The sequence below is a fragment of the Stegodyphus dumicola genome, chromosome 5 (assembly GCF_044657685.1).
Source record: "Stegodyphus dumicola isolate Sdum_Otavi_A_Nest chromosome 5, ASM4465768v1".
Lineage (NCBI taxonomy): Eukaryota > Metazoa > Arthropoda > Arachnida > Araneae > Eresidae > Stegodyphus > Stegodyphus dumicola.
Genome location: NC_140772.1, coordinates 51,436,324 through 51,456,523, shown reverse-complemented (window position 1 = coordinate 51,456,523; position 20,200 = coordinate 51,436,324). Strand labels below are relative to the sequence as shown.

The following is a 20,200-nucleotide window of genomic DNA, read 5'->3' as shown; positions in this document are numbered from 1 at the left end:
CGGGTATCTCTATATATCTCTAAAAAGTCGTATAGCAGTTTAAAAGACACTTAAGTTTGTTGACCAACTGACTTAATTCACTATACTACTAAGAGTTTAAAATGTAAACAAATAGCCTCTACGTTAGGCGTAGCGGCACTTTTAAATTGTTGATAATTACACAGCAAGCGCATGCAGACTAACTAATGTCATAAAACCGGAACGTAAGACCAAAATAATTAAATCGCTTTTAAAGCAAAAAGCGTTTACCAACATATGAGAATGAAACAAATTAGCTCACCGGGCCGCATAAGGGGGTGTGTTCATACTATATATACGTTTGGTGCTGCGTATTGCAACAAGAAAGGAAGTTTCACAACTAGATATTATAGCAGTCCCATATGAAAAATCTCAACGTTCTACGTCTAATCATTTTTTAGCTATGCGAGATATATACATACACACGTATGTACGTACGTGTGAATGTACAAACCTCACGAAAAAAATCTTTTGCGAATCTATATTAAATCCATTTAACAATTCGCTTTGGAAAAAAAAAAAGAGTCCTTTATTCTGTTCGTACGTAAAGATGTCATGCAAAACCATTATTCAGGTGGATTTGAAAGTGATGAAAAGCGATATTTCTGTTGAAATATGATACGCGAAATTTTTCGCGATTACAATATTTCCTTTACTTCGTGCAAGGAAATTAAAAGAGAGCAATATTTATTATTTTTATGTAAAAGAACTTATATTTAGCTTCTCAAAATCAGTTTGACTACAAACTTATTATAGTAATTTAAATTTTTAAATATATGAATGATGAACTCAAGAAGACTAATTTTAAATTCCAATTTTTTTTTCCTTTTTATTTCATATTTCGTAAAATTTTAATGAATTTTTATCAACAAACCCAACGATTTGAAAGCGAGTAATGGCAACACTGTGCGGAATAAAACATTTTTTTATCTGTGTATCTGAGACGACTGTGTATTGGTAATTCTAAAGATATGTTTTTTTTTAATATTTTGTGATTTTGCTGTTGAATAAAATTTTATGTAGCACAGGTGGGAGGAACGTGATATTTAAATAAAGTTAACACATAAAAGCTTAATATTAAAGAGATAAAAAATTTTTTAGATATCTTACTAAGAAAACTTAGTATTGATATAATGAACTGAAAAAACACTGAAACAAATGTATCCAAAACTTAAGACTGCATCGGAAATTCTTAACAGATGCTGAGCAGTAGAGCGTGCAAGAGCAGACTCGTAAATTGCGATCTTCTTGCGTGAGCATTTTAATTTTTAGTCTTATGTTCTTCCATGAACATTTTTAAATGCATATATTGTGTTGCACACGTAGGTGATTTGACAATTTTTTTATTATGAAAGCAGAAAATTCCTTTGAAATATGCTTGCTAAGCTGACATTGCTTAACGCAAAGAAGCAGTTGCAGTTAATTTAGACTTTAATCATTTCAGATGCTTAAATAAAAATAAACGTAAGTAAGGGAAACTCTCGGATCGGACCAAATAACGCGAAAGATCTTAAATACTACTAAAAACGAAAACGATATGATAATTATTCACCCCAGATAATGAACAGAAATAACATATCAACCGTTCCATGCCAAAATCATAAGTCTGCAGACATTTTGCTGTTCTAAGTTAGATGTATTAACCACACAAATGTTTTTTACATGATATTAAGCGAAATATAAGCGTATTCTAGTAAATGAATATATGAGAATTACAAAGGGGAAAAATAATTTGATTTTTCTCAAAACAGAGAGCGTACCAATCATATGAACCTTGCTTGTATCAATGGTTTTACATACTTCTTTCTGACTCTGCCATGCATTCATGATAAAATATAGTGCAATGGTCGAAAGTTCAGTGATGTGGGAGTGATAGATGGGAATATGATACAGGAGAGAATTAGGTCTCCATGTGTACCGTTTGCAAATTATGGGTCGCGACCCCATTTGGATGGCGAAAATTTATAGTGAATATAGGAAGGATAAAAATTTTTAAAAATTTTAATTGATTGGTATATAACTAAAGGCCGAATTCTGACTAGGGTCGCGAAATCGTTTTTTGGGGTCGTTTGAATTTATTTTCATTGGTCATAAAGTTTGAGTACCATTCGTTTAGATCATTATTTCTACAGTTTTTCTGCCTAAATGTCCCAATAACGAAAATGAAGGTTTGTCATTTGATTCTGCTAATGTGAAAGGCTTGAAACAAACAATATGCTCTATTCTTTAGACAAGCATATTTTTAGTTGTCGTAAGCTTAGCCTTTTATTCTTACTAAGCTTCATTTACTTAGCATGAGACCTTATTTGTTTTAGAATGTTTCATCTACTTAAACTGAGGCCTTTTTTCTTTCTTAATAATGTTTCATAGGCAAGCAAAACATCCTTCAAAAATTGTTCTAAAAATTGTTCATAACTTTAATTTTCATCTCAATTGAAGCATGTCTTTTCCTTAAGACTAACAGTATTTTCTTATTTACCTTCTTTTCGTAAGACATAAATCGTTTTTTACTTCATTCATAACCAAAAACGTTGTTAATAAAGGTCTTTTATAAAAGCTAAGCGGTTTAAAGTAAACTTCCATGAAACGGAGAATATATGTATTTTATTCCGATGACTGACCTTTTTTTCCAAATAGTATTAATTATGGCCAAATTTTGTGACGGTGAATGTCGAATGTTAATGTTCAGACATATTAAATAGCTGCAACAATTTTAAGAATTCTAAGTAGGTATTCAAATCATTTTTAAAACGATAAAATAGTTTTGAATAGAAAGAGTTCTTTGCAGCAAATTAACGAAAATTTTGCATTTTCTGAATTAACATGCTTATTAATGAACATAAATATATATATAACACAGGCATTTCTTCACAATTCTTATTCTGCATTCACGAAAGTATATTTGCAATAAAGTTTTACTGTGATAAGCTGAAATATTCTTTTCCAGATTCGAAAAAACATTCTGTTCTGATAACCATTTTTTCCTTAGTCGAAAACTGATTTTAAGAGGAGTACAAAAATAGAAAAAGGTTTCCGTGATCTTTAAAATAATGAAACGAGCTTTTCATTTGTGTGAAGACTATAGTAATAATAGGAAAAATAGCCTCAGAAATTTTCTTTTGCTTTTAATTTATTAGTATATTTTACGGAAAGAATATAAAAACAAGTGTAGTAAACACAGATTACCGCGAGCCTGCAGACAAAACACATTTATTACAAAAACATGTCAGCTTATTAAGGCTTTTTGAACTAATTAAAATATTATTTTAGCTGATTGTAAGAAGATAATGCTTGTTAGGTTCAATAAACATAGATACATTAAGGCATCAACCATTTAGATAATTCATTAGAAACGAACTGGATCATCGGGTACTTTTTTCCTCGAGCATAAATAACAGCTGAACATATTCGTGGTAGAGTTTGATAACATTTAAGGTGTGTTATCCTTTTTACTCTTCCGATTCGTAACACTTATTCTAAAAGTAATATCACTACTTCACTAAATCACAGAAAATTTGACGATTAGCACAAACTTTTCGAAATTAATTCACTCATACTGTAATTTTGAAAATTAAAAATCTGACTGTTTAAAAAACGTAAGGCAATCTATTTCAGTGACGTCTGTTTCAAATTATAATCATGTTTCAAAAATAAAACTAATGCTAATTTGCAATACTATAAGCATGAAACAGGCGGACTGTTTCTCCATATTAGGCCAAAATGTATCTGGCCATGCTTCTACATTTTCGAAATATTATACAATGGTTTTCAAAAGCTAAGCAACAAATTGAAAAATTGCGATAAATCGCCTAAAAGCGAAATTCTTGAAATTTGGATAAAATAAAAGCAGGCTTCATCAAGTAGCATTATGCAAAAGAGTGGCGTTACCATCGCTTTGTGTAAATACGATACAGATTATGTTTATCGGAAATCGCTGTTCAACGAAAGGCAGGTAGCCAAAGAGTAAAAATGAGCTCGAGGCGATATTTGGCAGCAGAACTACGTTAGAAAGAAGTAGGTCGATAACAAACTAGTCGACAACAGTCTGGCGTTGCAAATGTCTAAATGTGGACTGCTCTAGGGTAAGTCTATTGTGCAACCAGTTTCTAGCCATTGGTTCAGCCTCTCGAAGACTTACCAAATGTAGGCCAACAATTACGTTTCTGCAGATAACCTTATTAGAAACTTAGTGCACGTTCCAATAGGGCTGAAATTCCATCTCAGCTTAGGTTCGCACTTATTTCTGCTGCAGGAAGGACAGTATAAGCAACGACAGTAAGCAAACTGCATGAAAAAAGTTTGTGTAACTAAGCCACCGTCAGTGCGTTTCCTGCTTACCTAAAGCCACTGGAGGGAGTGTTTGAATTGGGCATGTAGTTAAATAAACGGAACTAAAATCTGTGGAGGTCTGTTCTGTTCACTGATGAGTCCCACTTTGTTTTACAGAGTGATTCTCTATGTGTTTACTTATGGAGAGAAGCAAACACTTTAGATTCCGTCTAACAAACGGGAAAGGGAAACTTATGCAATAGGTAATGTTCTTGTATGGAGAAGAGTATCCTCAGGTGGGAGCACAGACTTGTATGTGTTGCTACATGAAACTCCAAATTCTCTCAGGTACAGGGACAACATACTGGATCATACTGTTCGCCCGTATTCTTCCACAGTTCGCGATATCTTCATACTCCAATCGTCCTCCAGACTATAGTTCCTTGAAGAAGGAACTATAGTATAAAAGAGAAGGCAGAATGCTCTCGTAAGCGTGTTGCTGATTTTCAATCCCCTCCCTAAACCCTAGATGGGATTAGAACAGCATTACTTTATCAATGGGTATTGTTACCCATGCAGCTTATTTACAACATCATGCATAGCATGAGACATCACTGTCAGGCCTATATTACAATTCTGTGTGACCATACTCATCGTTGAGAAGATTTTATATATTTAATTTGTTTGTGCGAATTTTGAAAATTTTATCTTCCTTTCTAGATCGTAAAATGACAGTAATATTATTTTGTGTTTTAAGTTATAATACATATGATAAATATTTTTAAGTTTCGTCCATATTTTTTGAGTTATCTGCAGTTTCCGTTTGGTGCTTCACTCTTTTAAACGAGTGTATATCTGATTCGAATTCTACGACGATCTATTTAAAAAAGGATGCAAACTGAAGCTCGTGTGTCAGACACACTAAACAGATTCATGTCGAAATCTTTTACTGGAAAAAGTATTTCCTTGACTGTTGGATTATATTAATGTATATTTAGTTATAAGCACTTTTATTCAGGTACATGTGACCGAAAAAAATTTCAACAGTTTTTTAAACAATATTTAGAAATTGTATAGAAGAGGACCAGTTTTTACAAACTTACTGGGAATTAGATGACTGTAGAGAAAGGGAATATTAATCGCAACTGGTCGTCTAACATCCTGAGAATATTTCAACGCATAATGAAAACCGTTAATTATTTAAATAGATTTAAATTGACATAATATTATATTTTAGGCTGGAATTCGAGTTGGCCAAACATGCGATACTTATCAGAATCGGAAGAAACACGGAGCGTTTTCCAACTTGGACACATGATTCGCTGTCAGACTGGCTGTGATCCTCTGCGGTACAAAAGATACGGTTGTTTCTGTGGCTTCAAAGGCGCCGGAAAACCAGTGGACGTTATAGACAGGTGAGTTTTCGAAATTAGCTTTAGAATAAGTGTTATAACTGTCGATATTAATTCCAGTCTTAAATAATAAAGTTCAGTGTACGTTCGTTAAAAGTATACATAGATTATATCTCTGCGACCAGCCGCCGTCTTATCTTGGTGGTACGAGATCTGCTATCATAACCCTTGGACCAGATTCGAAACCCGGGAAAAGCAAGGATGTTTATACGTGTGTAGTGACATTGCACCTCGAAAGAATTTAAAATAATGTTTTACTGAAAGTCCTTTTGGGAAGCTGAAGAAGGGGAAGAGCTTTCGGATCCATCCCACAGGAGTTCTTCCTAAAGCTTAAGACGGGGATAGGCAAACTTGTTCTGTCACATGTAAAATGCCCGAGGACTTGGACAATTTGCAAATTTACACAAATCGTTCATTTTGAAAACCGATAAGAAATTATTAATACCGTATTTACGCGAATCTAATGCGCATCGTTTTTGGCCAAATGTAGTATTCAAAATTGGGGTGCGCATTAGATTCGAGTGCAAAGTTCGCCGATGACCGTGAATTGACCCCGACAGGTAAAATTAAGCGTGCTGCACCGCACATTGTTGCACTGAGTTTCTGCTGCCTGGAAAAGCATCGAAGCACCAAAGATTGTGAAATCTTTCAAGAAATGCTGCATTTCAAATTCATTGAATGGCAGTGAAGATGACGAGCTCTAGAACGCCGAGGATGACGATGCTGATGATGATGAGGAGGAAAGAAGAAATGAATCTGCGTCTGACGAAAAGAGCTGCGAGGATTCCAGTGATGAAAACAGTGAATAAAGACGTTTACTATTAATCACTAATTGTAGAAACTGTTAGCTAGATAGAAATGTTACGATTTATTTCATGTTCATATTTTACGATAGATACCGTATATACGGTAGTGGTAATTAACAGTGTTTGTTTCACATAACAATTGCCCACTAATAGGTTAATTCTATGTTCTACTGCTTTATGTATAAATCCATTGTTGTATAAAATATGGTATCTAAATTTAAATAAAATTATCATACCATTAATTGATAGTTTATATACAAATCCATTGTTGTATAAAATAAGATTCAATAAATTCCTCATATCATTGATGCGCATTACATTCGCCGACAAACAGTTTTTTTTTTATTATTTAAAGTTTTAAAATGGGGATGCGCATTAGATTCGATGGCGCATTAGATTCGCATAAATACGGTATATACATTAGAAAATTTAGAAGGTACTATAAATGAATCATCGCTGTAATGAATACCTTTTACTGAAATAAGTGCGAAACCTGACAACTGAAAATGCTAATCTCTGGATCTGCGAAGACAGTGAGACTAATCGTCCTACCTTAACCACTCAGTACAGTAACTCCACACAGAAGAGGGCAAAAATAATAAAATAACTTGTTAGTAAACATAAAACGCTACAAATATTCTGGGTGAAAAAATTCCAACAAGTAATTTTTATTTCTTTCTGCTAACCATGTTTTTCGAGCGTCTTTTTCTCCTATATCATGTTTGCCGTTTTCGATGAAAATGTTTTTTTTCCCTATTCGCGAGTTATCTGATCGCCTTTTAACGCCCAGCGTTCAATCAATAAATGTTTGGCTCTCTAATCATCGGACTTATCGACTTATAAATTGTAAATGTCATTATTTTCTTACAAAAGACTACAAAAAAAACGTGGCCTTTATTTCGGAAGAGGGATTTCAGTATCTTTGCAGCTATACAATCTTATATTCCCTCACTGCTTATTCTGCAATTTCTAATCATTCTAAAAGCGCATGGCCCTGAAGCAACTTCATCACGGAAGCAAAATATTCCAGACCTCTAAACTTCTTATCACGTTTTGATTGCATGCTTGAAATAGGATAAGCTGAATTCCAAAATCGGTCACATGATTTCACCATGAACTGGCCCTCACCCCCACGAACGTCACTACCAGAGATTTAATTTCGATTATTTTATCTGTGTCCTCGATCTCCCTCTCCTCAGACTCGTCTCTGTTTCCAATGATTAGAAGTTTTCCTTTGGCCATAATGAATTTTTTTTTTATTTTTCACTTGAGGAAATTATGATGTTCTAGAATTTCTGGAATAAAATTCAGTTGTATCTTCTAGTCAGCTTTTGTATATCTAATAATAAGTTTTTTTTTATATTACAATTAAAATATAATTTAAGTCAAAACTTTCTCAAAATTAAAATGACAGAAAATATTGGATAGGTATAATACAAGCAAAATTTATTGTATACTTTAAACAGAATATTTTGCTCAAAGGAGTGAATCTTACTTATGATAAACATAATGAAATCGGGAAGAGTCAAGGAATGCATTGCTAATTTTTTATCTTATTTATGCTATGTTTCTTCACTTAAATCATAAGAATGCATTTCATTTGAATAATGACACAAATAATTATTTTTAATAATGCCAGTGAATTAAAATAGATTTAAATCATTACAATAAAATAAGATTACTGATTTCTGACAATGGGCGGTATTTCTCTAGATATATTAATATCAGTTAAAATTTTCTTTCCTCATGACAAAACAATCGCCAGGTGTACCATGGGAACAACAAAGATATCAAGGTGTGCCCTGGAGTAGAAATATAATCCCAAAATCGGCATCATTGAAAAATGGAAAAACAACAGTCGTATCTGGGAAATGTGATGTAGTAACGGAAATCCTGCAAGTAATTTTAAATTTGATTTTAAAATCAATTCAGTAACCTCTAAAATTTAAGAAGAAACAACAGCCTCATTCATGCACTTTTAAGCAGCCAATGAAAGGCTCAGTTACAATTATATTAATGACACTGTAACGTTTTTTTTTCCTGCATACGTTGTTAATCTAGTATCATTTACTCGAGTGCAGAAACAAATAAACAGAATTACAAACATTAAAAAATAATTAGAAACACACAAAATTTTAGAAAAATTTTAAAAAATGCTGACAGCAACAAAAACATTGAAAAGTCTTTAAAACATTCAATTTAAAATTAGAAGTAGTTTAAAAAAACATGTCTGTACAGTCTGAGTCTGTCTGGTACACCATTATATTTCAAAATTATTTCCCGCTAAAGATAGATAGGTTTCAATGTTTTTGATATCCTTAGCATTGGCATTACGCGTTATACAGTTTTGACTAGAAAGATATCCAAATATGTGTAACTTACTAAACATTCATTTACGCTTTTTAAAAGGAAAGCTGTATCCTTTTGGGAAACTACAGGAATTTCATAGTCTCCAGTTTTTAACCCAAAAGGGCTTTATCCCAGAAGGGCTATAAATTTCGAAACGGCATGTACGTCGGTTTACTGTAAATGTCCGTTTCACTTTTCAAATCGTTGCAACCAAATATTATCGTCCTGTATTATATTTAAAAGAATTAAATAATAAGGAAGCTGCATGATTGTTATATATGTTTCCCGCACTGTGAAACGCCAACAATACCTAGAGCCATCAGATATTGAATAACGTAGTGAACCCAAAACTGTGCACTTGGAAACCCGAATCAGGAATTTCGAATTTGGTTTACTATCTATACTATCTATTTCCTATTTTTTAAAACTTTAACGAATTTTTTATTAACAAACTCAGGGATAAAGCGAGCGATATGAACACTGTATGCAAAAAAAAAAAAAAAAAAAAAAAAATTATCTCCAGAGCGCGAGATTGTCTACCGGAAATTCTACAGATATACTGGTTTAAAATACATTTTAGCCCAAAGGGATATTATCCCAAATACTCACGAAACGTCTATGTGTGTGTTAATGAAGGGGAAAAAAAAACGCCCCTTTAGGCGTAACAGAAAATCTGAAAGATTTCAGATTTTTTTTTTTTTTTTTTTTTTTTTAATTTTTTGATTTAATTTAGTTCCATCATTCTTACACAGTAAGTCTCGCTATAGTCGAAAATGATATTACATTATTTCCTTCTCTCTTTTTGTTAAAAAATCAGCTACCTAATTACTAAACAAACCATTGGAGGAAAGCACTAACAAAAGATCAGTTGTCTTGTGTCTAGTTTTAAGAATTTCAAAACAGAGTATTACTTCTTAAAATCAGTTTGAATCTACATATCATTGTAAAGAAATTACTTGAGCTGCTGCCGTAAAGTTTGAAAAATACAGCATTTTCAAAACTTTTTACTCTTGTAATTAATGGCTGAGCTGCCGATTTGATAGCTTCTACTTTTAATTTTAGGATGTTTATTAGGTTTATTATTCCGCCTCCCCGGGGGGGGGGTGCTGTCAATCAGAACTGGGGACGGAACTGAGCAAAGGTGTAATATCACCTGTATTGCGCTCAAGGCTCTTGCCAACTACAGCTGCAGTTTTGCACTCCATGCCACGATAAATTTCGTGGGATAATTATTATGCTACTCTCAGACAAGTGATATAAATCACAACATAACAGGTTTATTTTTATGATATTCTGGGCATATCATCTCACAATAATGGAAGGGTCATTTTAAATTTAACAACTAGTTAACTCACTATATTCTGGAAGACAGTTTAGGCTAATATACTAATGGAATTGTTAATTCTGTGGAATACTAGAAAGTCAGATTATATTATAACTTTCAGTAAAAATTTGTCAACCGATTTCGCTGCCTGTGAAAGGAATTTAGTGATTCAGTTTTTAGATGCGAAAGTCACTGAAGCTGAAACCATTATTACTGAAATAAGCAGACGGCCACATTTCCATTTAAGTCGAATTTAAATAGTATTCATAGATAATGGCTTTGTGTCCATTTAAAGGATCTTTGCTCTATTAATTTCATTTCAACCGTTACTTATGATATACTTTCTTATCTTCTTCGAAAGGCAACTAATAAACTCTTTTTCAGCTCTGTAACGATATACAATGATATGGCAATAGTATATTTCTTCTAATTATTGCTGTTGCTTATCCAACGAGTTCTCATTAAACCATATGAACAGGCAATGATGAATAGTCATTATTGGAACATTTGTAACTGTCATTGATCACAGACCGTGAATATAATTCGTGAAAAATACTTCCGTGAATATTCGTGAAAATAAACCTTACCATCCTCTCCAATCCTAAAGTCTCACCATTCCATCACCACTAATTTCTCGAGACCATAGAAGATTAAGGGTTTCTTAATAGCTTCAAACAACAAAACTCCTGCACTAGCATATGTTTACCGATAACCCTAAATTCGAACTCGAATCTGTCAACATGAACTTACCTTCGGTAATCACCATGCCGACGAAAGAATGTTCTATTTAACTAGAGCTATTAGTATAAATTCGGGTTTCTTTCTGTATGCTTCTAAACATACCACCGATTCTTGTCCTAAATGGAAAATCTTGAATACTATGAATGTTGCTTAAAAATTTAAATCCCATTTTCATACTTCATTTCTAAATACCACGCTCCAGCGTTTTTAAACATATTCACAGTAATAGTGCAGAATTTGTGTTAAGCTGGTATTTCCGAAGTCATGCTCTCTCTCTATTAATGGTAAACTTTTTCAAGATAAATTATAAGAATACTTAAATTCCCTCGATATTTTAAAAAGTTAATAATTAACATTTAGTAGAAAAATACAGGGTGTTTATAAAGTCCCGGACCCATTTTGATGTTTAATAACTCATAAAATAATGAAGATATAAACAAACTTATGGCATTTATTGATGGAATAACTTATATATTTTCCTTTTCAGGTTTGAATATCTTTACTTTTGTAAATATCGTCTGCGCGTGTGGTTAATTTCAGATAATTTCATTTTCCAGTCTAAATATCTGTACTTTTCTAAATATCGTCTGCTTATTAATTGCATTTTTCTCTCTTTTAATGTGCGCATATGGGGATCTGAAAACCCCCATGAATACCGGGGCACAAAGGGATTCCCCAAAGGTTAATGTGTGGTGTGGATTAATGCACGACCGATTCATTGGGCCTTTCTTTTTTACAGAAAAAACGATCTCGTCAGTCGTATACTTACACATGTTGGAAAACTTCGTATTTCCACAACTAGAAGAGTTTCAGCCATATGTCTTTTTGCAACAAGATGGTGCACCACCTTCATTGGGGTACCATCGTTCGTAGTTCTTTGAATGACCATTTTACAGGAAGATGGATTGGGCGAGGAGGTCCAATTCCCTGGCCACCCAGATCACCTGATATAACGCCGCTGGACGTTTTCCTTTGGGGATTTGTAAAGGATAACGTTTACAGGATAAGAGTGTCGAACATTGATGACCTAAAAGCCAGAATTACAACAGCAATAGCCTCAGTGGATGGCGACATGCTTGCCGGTACCTGGTGTGAAATTGAATATCGACTTGATATTCTCCGCGCGACGAAGGGGAAGTTTATTGACAAGGGTCATGAAACTTTTTGAGTCTATCCAACCATTTATGTTATTAATTTTAATCTATCTTTATTATTTTGTGAGTTATAAAACATCAAAATGGGTCCGAGACTTTATAAACACCCTGTGTTATAAATTAAATTTTAGTTATTGGTAAATTTTAGCTTTAGTTTCAATTTAAAGTGAAAAAGCTTCGTGAATTTATGAGAAAAACGATTAGAATTATTTGATCCTGAGCAAAATTAGGTTAAATGTATAACTTAGCAGGATTATACATTTCAAGACTGTCTGCCATACACTAGATACTTCTTTTAGAAGACTTTTTAAAGTTAACTATATTCGTGTTAATTTTATACATGGGAAATAAAACAAATTTTGCATGCAGTCAGACTGTTCAACTATTGGGCTTTGAATGAATTGAAATACTTAATAAATAAATTCAGATTTTCATGGTTTTCTTGAGAAAGTAGGCAAGAATTACCTGTCTCTCGAATACCAGTGAGAAGTTTTCATTTCATCTTGAGACCAAATAAAAAAATCAAACTTACTCATGTACCACTAATCATGAATATTTCAATGAAAAAAATTAAAGCTGAAATTACTATGCTATTGGTTTAAGCGTGGGATTACTTTTACCTTTTAAAAAAATTATAATTCTAATTATTTAAATTATAAACTATAATTATGATTTAATTAAATGACTTATTACATTTATTACATAATAATTCAAATTACAATAATCTAAGTAATTATTTCAATTGCAATTAACTCTCTAATTATACATATTACAATACTTTTAAATTAAATAATAAAGTTAGATATTTGCTTTCGGTGTAAGTGAAATTATGAATAATACTCCTGCTGCATATATTCTGGTTTCTTCTAAGGTGTACTTCAATTTTAATATAAATTACGTAAATCATAAATAATCCAGTTATTTAATTTATGGTAATTCTAAGTAGAACAACAATGCATGAAAGTCATATTTTTCACTGTCATTCATAAATAGTATGCATATTTGGTTCTTTAAGGAAATATGTTCTTAAAATATATAATTTTAATTCTTTGTGTATGATATTTATATTCGCAGAATTACTATAAATTCTCTTTTCATTTTAGTTGCTGCTTAAGCCACGACTGGTGCTATGCTCGCTTGAGTTGTCCGCCTTTCATGCTCTACGTACTTCGATACGCTTGGCTATGCAGGAGGCCTGGTTACGCTCAATGTAGTAAGGATGCACTTCCTATCCTTCTTAAATGAAACTTGTGGCAGACACTAATGACTTATCATTAGCCACATGATGGACCTTCTTTCAAAAAATATACTTACAGGATTAAGACAAAGTTTCTACAGTCTGTCTAAAAGCTTGGTTTTGTTATATACTAAACCAGAGTTCTTGTTCTTGTAAATGATGCGCATGGTTTTATAGATCCTGTACTGGAAACTTATGTCTAGCAACTGACACAAGTCTAAAAATAACTAAATTCAAATATTTATTACTGCATTTTACTTATGTATGTCATTTTTCAAAAACATATTACAGAAAAAAGGAACTGGGATTGGTAATCTAAAGCTAAAATTTATGAAAATTTGGTTCCAAATTATTTGTTTACAATGCATTTTTTCTAATCAAACTGTTGTCTTCATCAAATTTACGCTAATTTTTGGTTATTGTATCTGTTGCCTTTTTTAAAAAATGTAGCTTATTTTTCAAAACAGAAATTAAAGTAATCCTTACGTAAACTTCATATATCTACATCATAAATCCGCTACTTATCTGCTTAAATTTTCTAGTAATATGTGCTGTGGAAAGCTAATCTACTACTAGTACGTCTTGGATGTTCAAAGGCAACTCATATCATGGTATATAAACGCCGTTTCGTGCATATGGTTCTATTTTTCTATCAGTTGAAAGATTCAGTCATTATTAACAAATGTCAGTAATCTGCCGGGATTAGAGAACAGGAAATGCCACTCAAATATCACTAAAGGAATATAATTAAGATCATAGCAAGCACAGTTATTATTCTCAGTTGATAATACCAACTACCAGCAGTGAGCAAATTTTTGCAGTTTACTTTCTGAAGAGGAAAAAAGCGCTGCTATGATTTGAGAATTTCTTTAAATACTGGAAAGTCAACAAAATTTGAGGAAACTCTCTCAAGCATTGTTAATCACACCACCATCGGTACCAATCTCAGGTAGAACTACTCACCCATATCCCCGGTAGAAAGGAAGAGGTGATAAATTTTAAATTTGAAGGTTGATTTTCTTAAATAAAAAATCTCCATTAGAGTTTTTTTAAAGATGTCCTGAAAGTGTTGAGTTCATTTATGAACTCTTAAAATAAAACCGCTTGGGATTTTCGTAAATTTTCTTATTAGAAAATGAAAACTTAGCATTTCATATTAAGCATTTAGCTATGTTAACTTTTAAAATAATCCTTTTCTGTTTGCGTATCCACTAATATAAAAAGCTTCGAGGAAAGTGTCAAACTCCGAACTGTTAATCAAATACTTTCTTATCAAATTATACTAAGAAAATGTATCTCAAGTTTCAAACATTTTAAATATTGCTAACTAATAAAATTTTACATTAATATTTCAATAATAGTAATTGAAATATTATAGGACTAATAAAATTGATGTAATATAAAATTAAATTATATAATTAAAGTTATTTGCTAAATTTTACTTCTATCTTCGTAATAAATGCGTCTCTATTTTTAAAATTGTATTCTAAACTTGCTTTTAATTTAATGCAGATTTCAAATGACATTTTTATTAAAATTATTAAGTATTTTTGCAATATTTTTATACGTTAAAGATTCGCGAATTTTTAGGATGCGTCCCATGCTTGCTAAATATAGGCTGCTCTTCAATAACTTCTATTCTATGAAATAACCTCGGGATTGTACATGTTCTCTTGTCAAATAGCTAGTGTTAAGAATATCCAATCTTATATTGAGAATTAACGTTGTTTTTTATCACAGAATTTCCTATTCTGCAGATGAACTTTCTAATCCTTACTCTTATCTTCCTCACAATTTCCACTTTTGGAGATCTCCTTTCATTTACAGTTAGAATGATTGATGCGACCAGATTAACGAACTGCTTTCTCCTTCCACATTTTTCACCTTCTACTCTTTCTTTTTTTGAGGGGATATTCCTAGAAAGCCGATAATTATCTCTGTTTTACAACACGGATATCTAGGAACAGATAAAATCAAAATAAGACAAACATCTAAACCCTTTATTCCTATTTCTGTTGCCAGCTTATCTAAAAGTGAAAAATAAATAAAATTATTTTTAAATTAGCTGTAGCGGGATCAAAGATGATGTACATTTCTATTAAAGTGGCAAACTTCTCATTAGCAAAATCATCTTCTGTCTTATATTCCCTGTGAGAATAATTGTCCAGAAGGAACAGATGATCGTATGATTTATTTTTATTTTCTATGTTCCAATAATCATCGTATAAAAGAAAATACATTTTATCAAGGTATAGTTTATAATTTAGTAATTAGTGACTGCATTAAAGGTGCTCGAGAAGTAGTAGTCAGGATTCATGTCCGTACAGATTTGTACCTTTAAACGTTTTGGTCATTTTTAGGTGCGTACGACTTTAAATGATTGGCGCATTGAATATCCATATTTGTCCATATGAAAACAAATTCACTAGAGTAATATTAAGCATTAGTATTGGACTTCCTTTCTCGACTGTGATTCATTGAAATGTGCTATAATTGTCGCATTCAATAATGGTTTGGTTTTTCAGAATTTGTGTTAGTTAAAAATTTTGATAAACTACTTTAGAACTTATGAGGTTATGTTTAACACATAAATTAACGCCAAACCTAATAATTAGTTTTCGAGCTTCTTTTCTTGCATTCGTTTCTAGGCATCTCTCTTGAAGACAAAGCTAGTTAAATTGTGAGCAAGCGATCATTGGAAAAAAAACAGCAAATACACCTTGAATAATTAGGATTTCTTAATGCAAAAATCTCCGCATGGGGATACACAAATCCTTTTCTATAAGACATAATAACGGAGCAAGCAGTTCTCCCTCCACCATTTGGCATTGCTACTTTGCGCAGCATATTTTAAATATATGAATTTAGTGTTCTACTACTTATAATTCTAGAGGATTAATTTGCAAATTAGCAGGCCTATACCAAATGTTTAGCTTAAAATTGTTTTAAGTAATATTTGGAAATCCTCATATAAACACCAGATTGCATTTCCTTTATTTTATAATTTTTATATTTTTTAATTTCTAAATATTTTAATTTTTTTAAACTTTAATCTTCAACTTCTAGAAATGTTAAACTGTAACCTATAGTTTTCATACTGCAACTTTTTTATTTCTTGCAGAGGGTGGAAACTATGCCAGTGAAGCTTACAACCGATGTGCCTTCCAACTGTGTGAATGCGATCGTATTTTTGCTAAGTGCGTCAGTCATTTCTCCTGTCCGCAAAGAAAAGCAGTGTGTTGGTCCAATCCAATAATCGCTATTTCGAACATGCTTGCATCACTCACGTGAAGAAAATTGTCATCAGAGAAAAGCCATGCTCTAGTACAATGCATCATCTGAATCCAGTATGGACATTTGAACAAAAACTTGTCAAAGCGTCATGCCTTTAAACAGTGGCTGTAATTAATATCGTTGCAGTGAAAGAAGCATGAACATGAAAAAGAAACTTACTCGTACAGTCCTGTAATCAAAAGTCAGAATGAAAACGAACCTCCCTTTTCTCACTTGACAAACAGCTTAAATTTAGAAGAAAGCTGTCTTCATAATATGATCGAAGTCACTTTTTACCATATAAATATAAGAATATTTCTCCTCGGTCATCCTTGCATTATGTAAAATGTCTCTATAAAATATCAAGAGTCATTATCACACGTTTATTTGTAATCCCAACAGTCATTTCATCTTTTCTTTCAGGATGACCATTTCGAAACTTCGACGAATAATAAAGTATATCGGTACAGGCACATTATTTTGAAAACTCTTTTGTAAAAGTATTGAACCACAATATTCCTTACAATAAGAATAAGAATTCGCGTTTGTTTGATTATACTAAAATAATTTTGTGCTGAGTTCTAACGATGTTTATATGGATGTCGATTAGTAAAGGATATTGGTAAATACGAATATTTTAAAGATAAATGCAGGGGTACCTCCGTATACGTCCGCTTTGAAATATGTGCAACTTCTACACATCCTGTTTGGATACGAAAATATCTGTTTGCTATACGACACAAGTTCGATGAGTCACGACTGCGGGTCCTGCATTTTCTTGGCTCTTTCGAAACAATGCTACATTTGCCCATGAGCGTCAGTAGGCCTGTTGCAATTATTCACTAAAAAGCCCCCCTCCCATTATAACTCTCTATTTTCAACTGATTTTTGTGTCTTATCACGTTAATATTTTTTAAATTAATTAACAATGAGTTTTAAGAAACTCAATGAGAAGAGTTAAGCAACGAAGAAAATTATTAGGATCGCCATGGATGTGAAAAAAACATTGGTGAAAAGTATGAAGATAGCATGCATATCTGGGGCTTGGCTACTGCGTATGTTATGCCGAGTACAATGGTTGTCGACGATTATGGAAAACAAAGACGAGCTAACGTCGAGAAAGAGGGGAAATCGATTACCAAAGATAAGAGATGTTGGATCGTACTGAAAAATTGCTTTCGATCTGGAAGTGTGGAAATGCACTTATATACAGTATATATTACATATTATACGTACTATATTTGAATTTTAATGTTAAACAGTGTTACAATAATAGCAATTTATAGGATTTTTTTATAAAAACAGATTAATTACTTTCCCTCTATTTTTTATTCGAAAAATTCGTACAGTCCGTACGGTAGATGTCCAAGAGCCTGGAACAGATTAATGGAGTATAACCGAAGTTCCACTGTACTTATTTTCGAATTAAAAAAGTGAATCATTTAGAGGATTTAAAAAAATCAATAACAGATTTATATGCCTGCTTTAGAAGTAACTAATGATTTAATTCGGAGCGAGAAACCATTTTATTAAAAAAGTAAAAATCTAAATCTAAGTAAAGTTTGAAAACTAGTTCATTCAAACCTAACTATTCAGCTACGTAATTATATACCCGGCTATCTCATTACTTAATTTCAGTTCAAAAACATTTTGGAGATTTTGAGTAAACATAGCATCATCACTTCCGGATTTTCTCTTTTCTGCGGTTTCGAATTCGTATCTAAAGTGTTTAAGAAACCCGAGTTACATAATATGCCATTTTAAGAACAGCATTAATAGTAGTACTGATAAAATAAATATTAATCAAACTCTTTTCTACGGAAAAGTATGGGAACAGCATTTACAAATAACATTTATATTTAAATTAACTTTACAAGTACTACACTTGGGCTGCTATACTGTTGACGATCAATGCTTCGATACAGCTTTGGAAGATAAATGGGAAGAACTTATGACTGTGAACTGACAATTCACAAAGCAAAATGAAGGATTAATGCAGGAAAGTGAAAACGAATGGACAGCGATGAGGTTAACGTGACATAATACTTGCACACATGAAAAACGAAATAAAAAAAAAAAATAAAAAATCTGAAAGGTTTTACATTTTAAATTACGTCTAAAAGGTTTTTTTTTTTTTTTTTTTTTTTTTTTTTTACATTTTGTGTGTTACATTTATTTATTGAATATCACGTTTTATATTTAAACTATAAAATTCAGTTCAACAGCAATATCGCAAAATAGCTTTAAATTGAGCATATCTTTAGAATTTCCGATACAAGAGTCTCGCACGCTGGAGATAAAATTGTTTTTTTCTGTACAACGTTGCCATTGCTCGCTTTGAAATCCTTGAGTTTGTTAATCAAAAATTTGTTAAAGTTTTACAAAATATGAAATGGATGATAAAACAAATTCCAAATTTCAAATTTGGGCTTCCACATGCCTATATTCGTAGGAGGATTAAGTCATTCAAAATTCGATGCTCTATGTACCGTTGTTTTATCACAATGCGTTGTTTTATCACAATATACACACATTTATGCAGAATTTTCATTATTTAATTTACTCAAATATAATGCATAACTCTAACATTTGGTGGCAACAGTTCGAAAAGTGAAACGGACATTTACAGTGAACCAATGCAAAACCGCAAAACGAAACAATAGTCCTTCAGGGCCAAAGCCGCTTTGGACTAATAATTGGTCTATAGACGTTAACCATATATATATGTATAAGTAAACACATAAAGTACGAGATTTAAAACTAATTTTTCACAAAGACCAAAGCGTGTTTTTCTTTCTGTGCATAATTGTATATAATAATAAAAACATGAAATGTATTTTGGCAAATATGAATAAAAGTTTTTTTTAACTACGCTTGTTTTTTAATTATATAAAAAATTAATCATGCAGTCATTATTTATAAGTTCATTATTACTAAATGTCAGTGCAATTTTTAACGAAAAAGAAATTAATCTGATCCATGGATTATCTTCCTTTTCCTTCCGTTTGAAATAGAAATCTCAGTTTGCAGCTCTCTTTTGTTATAATGAAGTTGTATAAGTATTACTCATATTACACATTCACTTTATTTGTAATACCTAGAAGCTTTCAGTTTCGTGCTGTAATAACAATTAAATAACAACTGAATTTTCTCGAGCCCATTTAGTAATACATTTTTTTATTATACCACTATATCGTTAAATATTATCGTATTTTCGGGCATATGTTCAGATTTTAAAAAATAATAATCTGATGTGTACACCACATGACTTCCTTGTACGGAATATTAAATATATGCATTTTATCTTGCATTTTATTTAAACTTATCATATTGAATTAAACCTACTTCGTCGAGAGCGCATAAACCACAATAGAATAAATGCATTCTTTAAAATTCACTTTGTTTACCATAACGACACTCTGGCGCTAGGTTTACTTAACAGTATTATATTTCATTCATATTATAACTCAGAATGCACAAAATGTATATCATTTAAAGAATTATCTAATCGTTGCCACATGTTCTATTCAAATACTATAATAAAGCTAGAACTATGTATAAAAGAAATTAAGCAAACAAAAAAAGAAACTTTTTCACAGACGATTGAGTATTTCTCA

The 20,200-nt window shown here is 32.0% G+C and overlaps 1 protein-coding gene across 1 annotated transcript in view; it reads left to right on the top strand.

Annotated features, from left to right (window-relative positions):
- The window catches only part of LOC118195082 (basic phospholipase A2 caudoxin-like), a 31,069-nt gene extending 11,613 nt beyond the window's left edge, over nt 1-19,456 (top strand). The window contains exons 2-4 of the mRNA XM_035366316.2: nt 5,525-5,702; nt 13,177-13,286; nt 16,432-19,456. Coding sequence (XP_035222207.1) covers nt 5,525-5,702; nt 13,177-13,286; nt 16,432-16,601 — 458 coding nt within the window. The 3' untranslated portion in view covers nt 16,602-19,456. The remainder of the gene's footprint in view (nt 1-5,524; nt 5,703-13,176; nt 13,287-16,431) is intronic.
- The last annotated feature ends 744 nt before the right edge of the window (nt 19,457-20,200 follow it).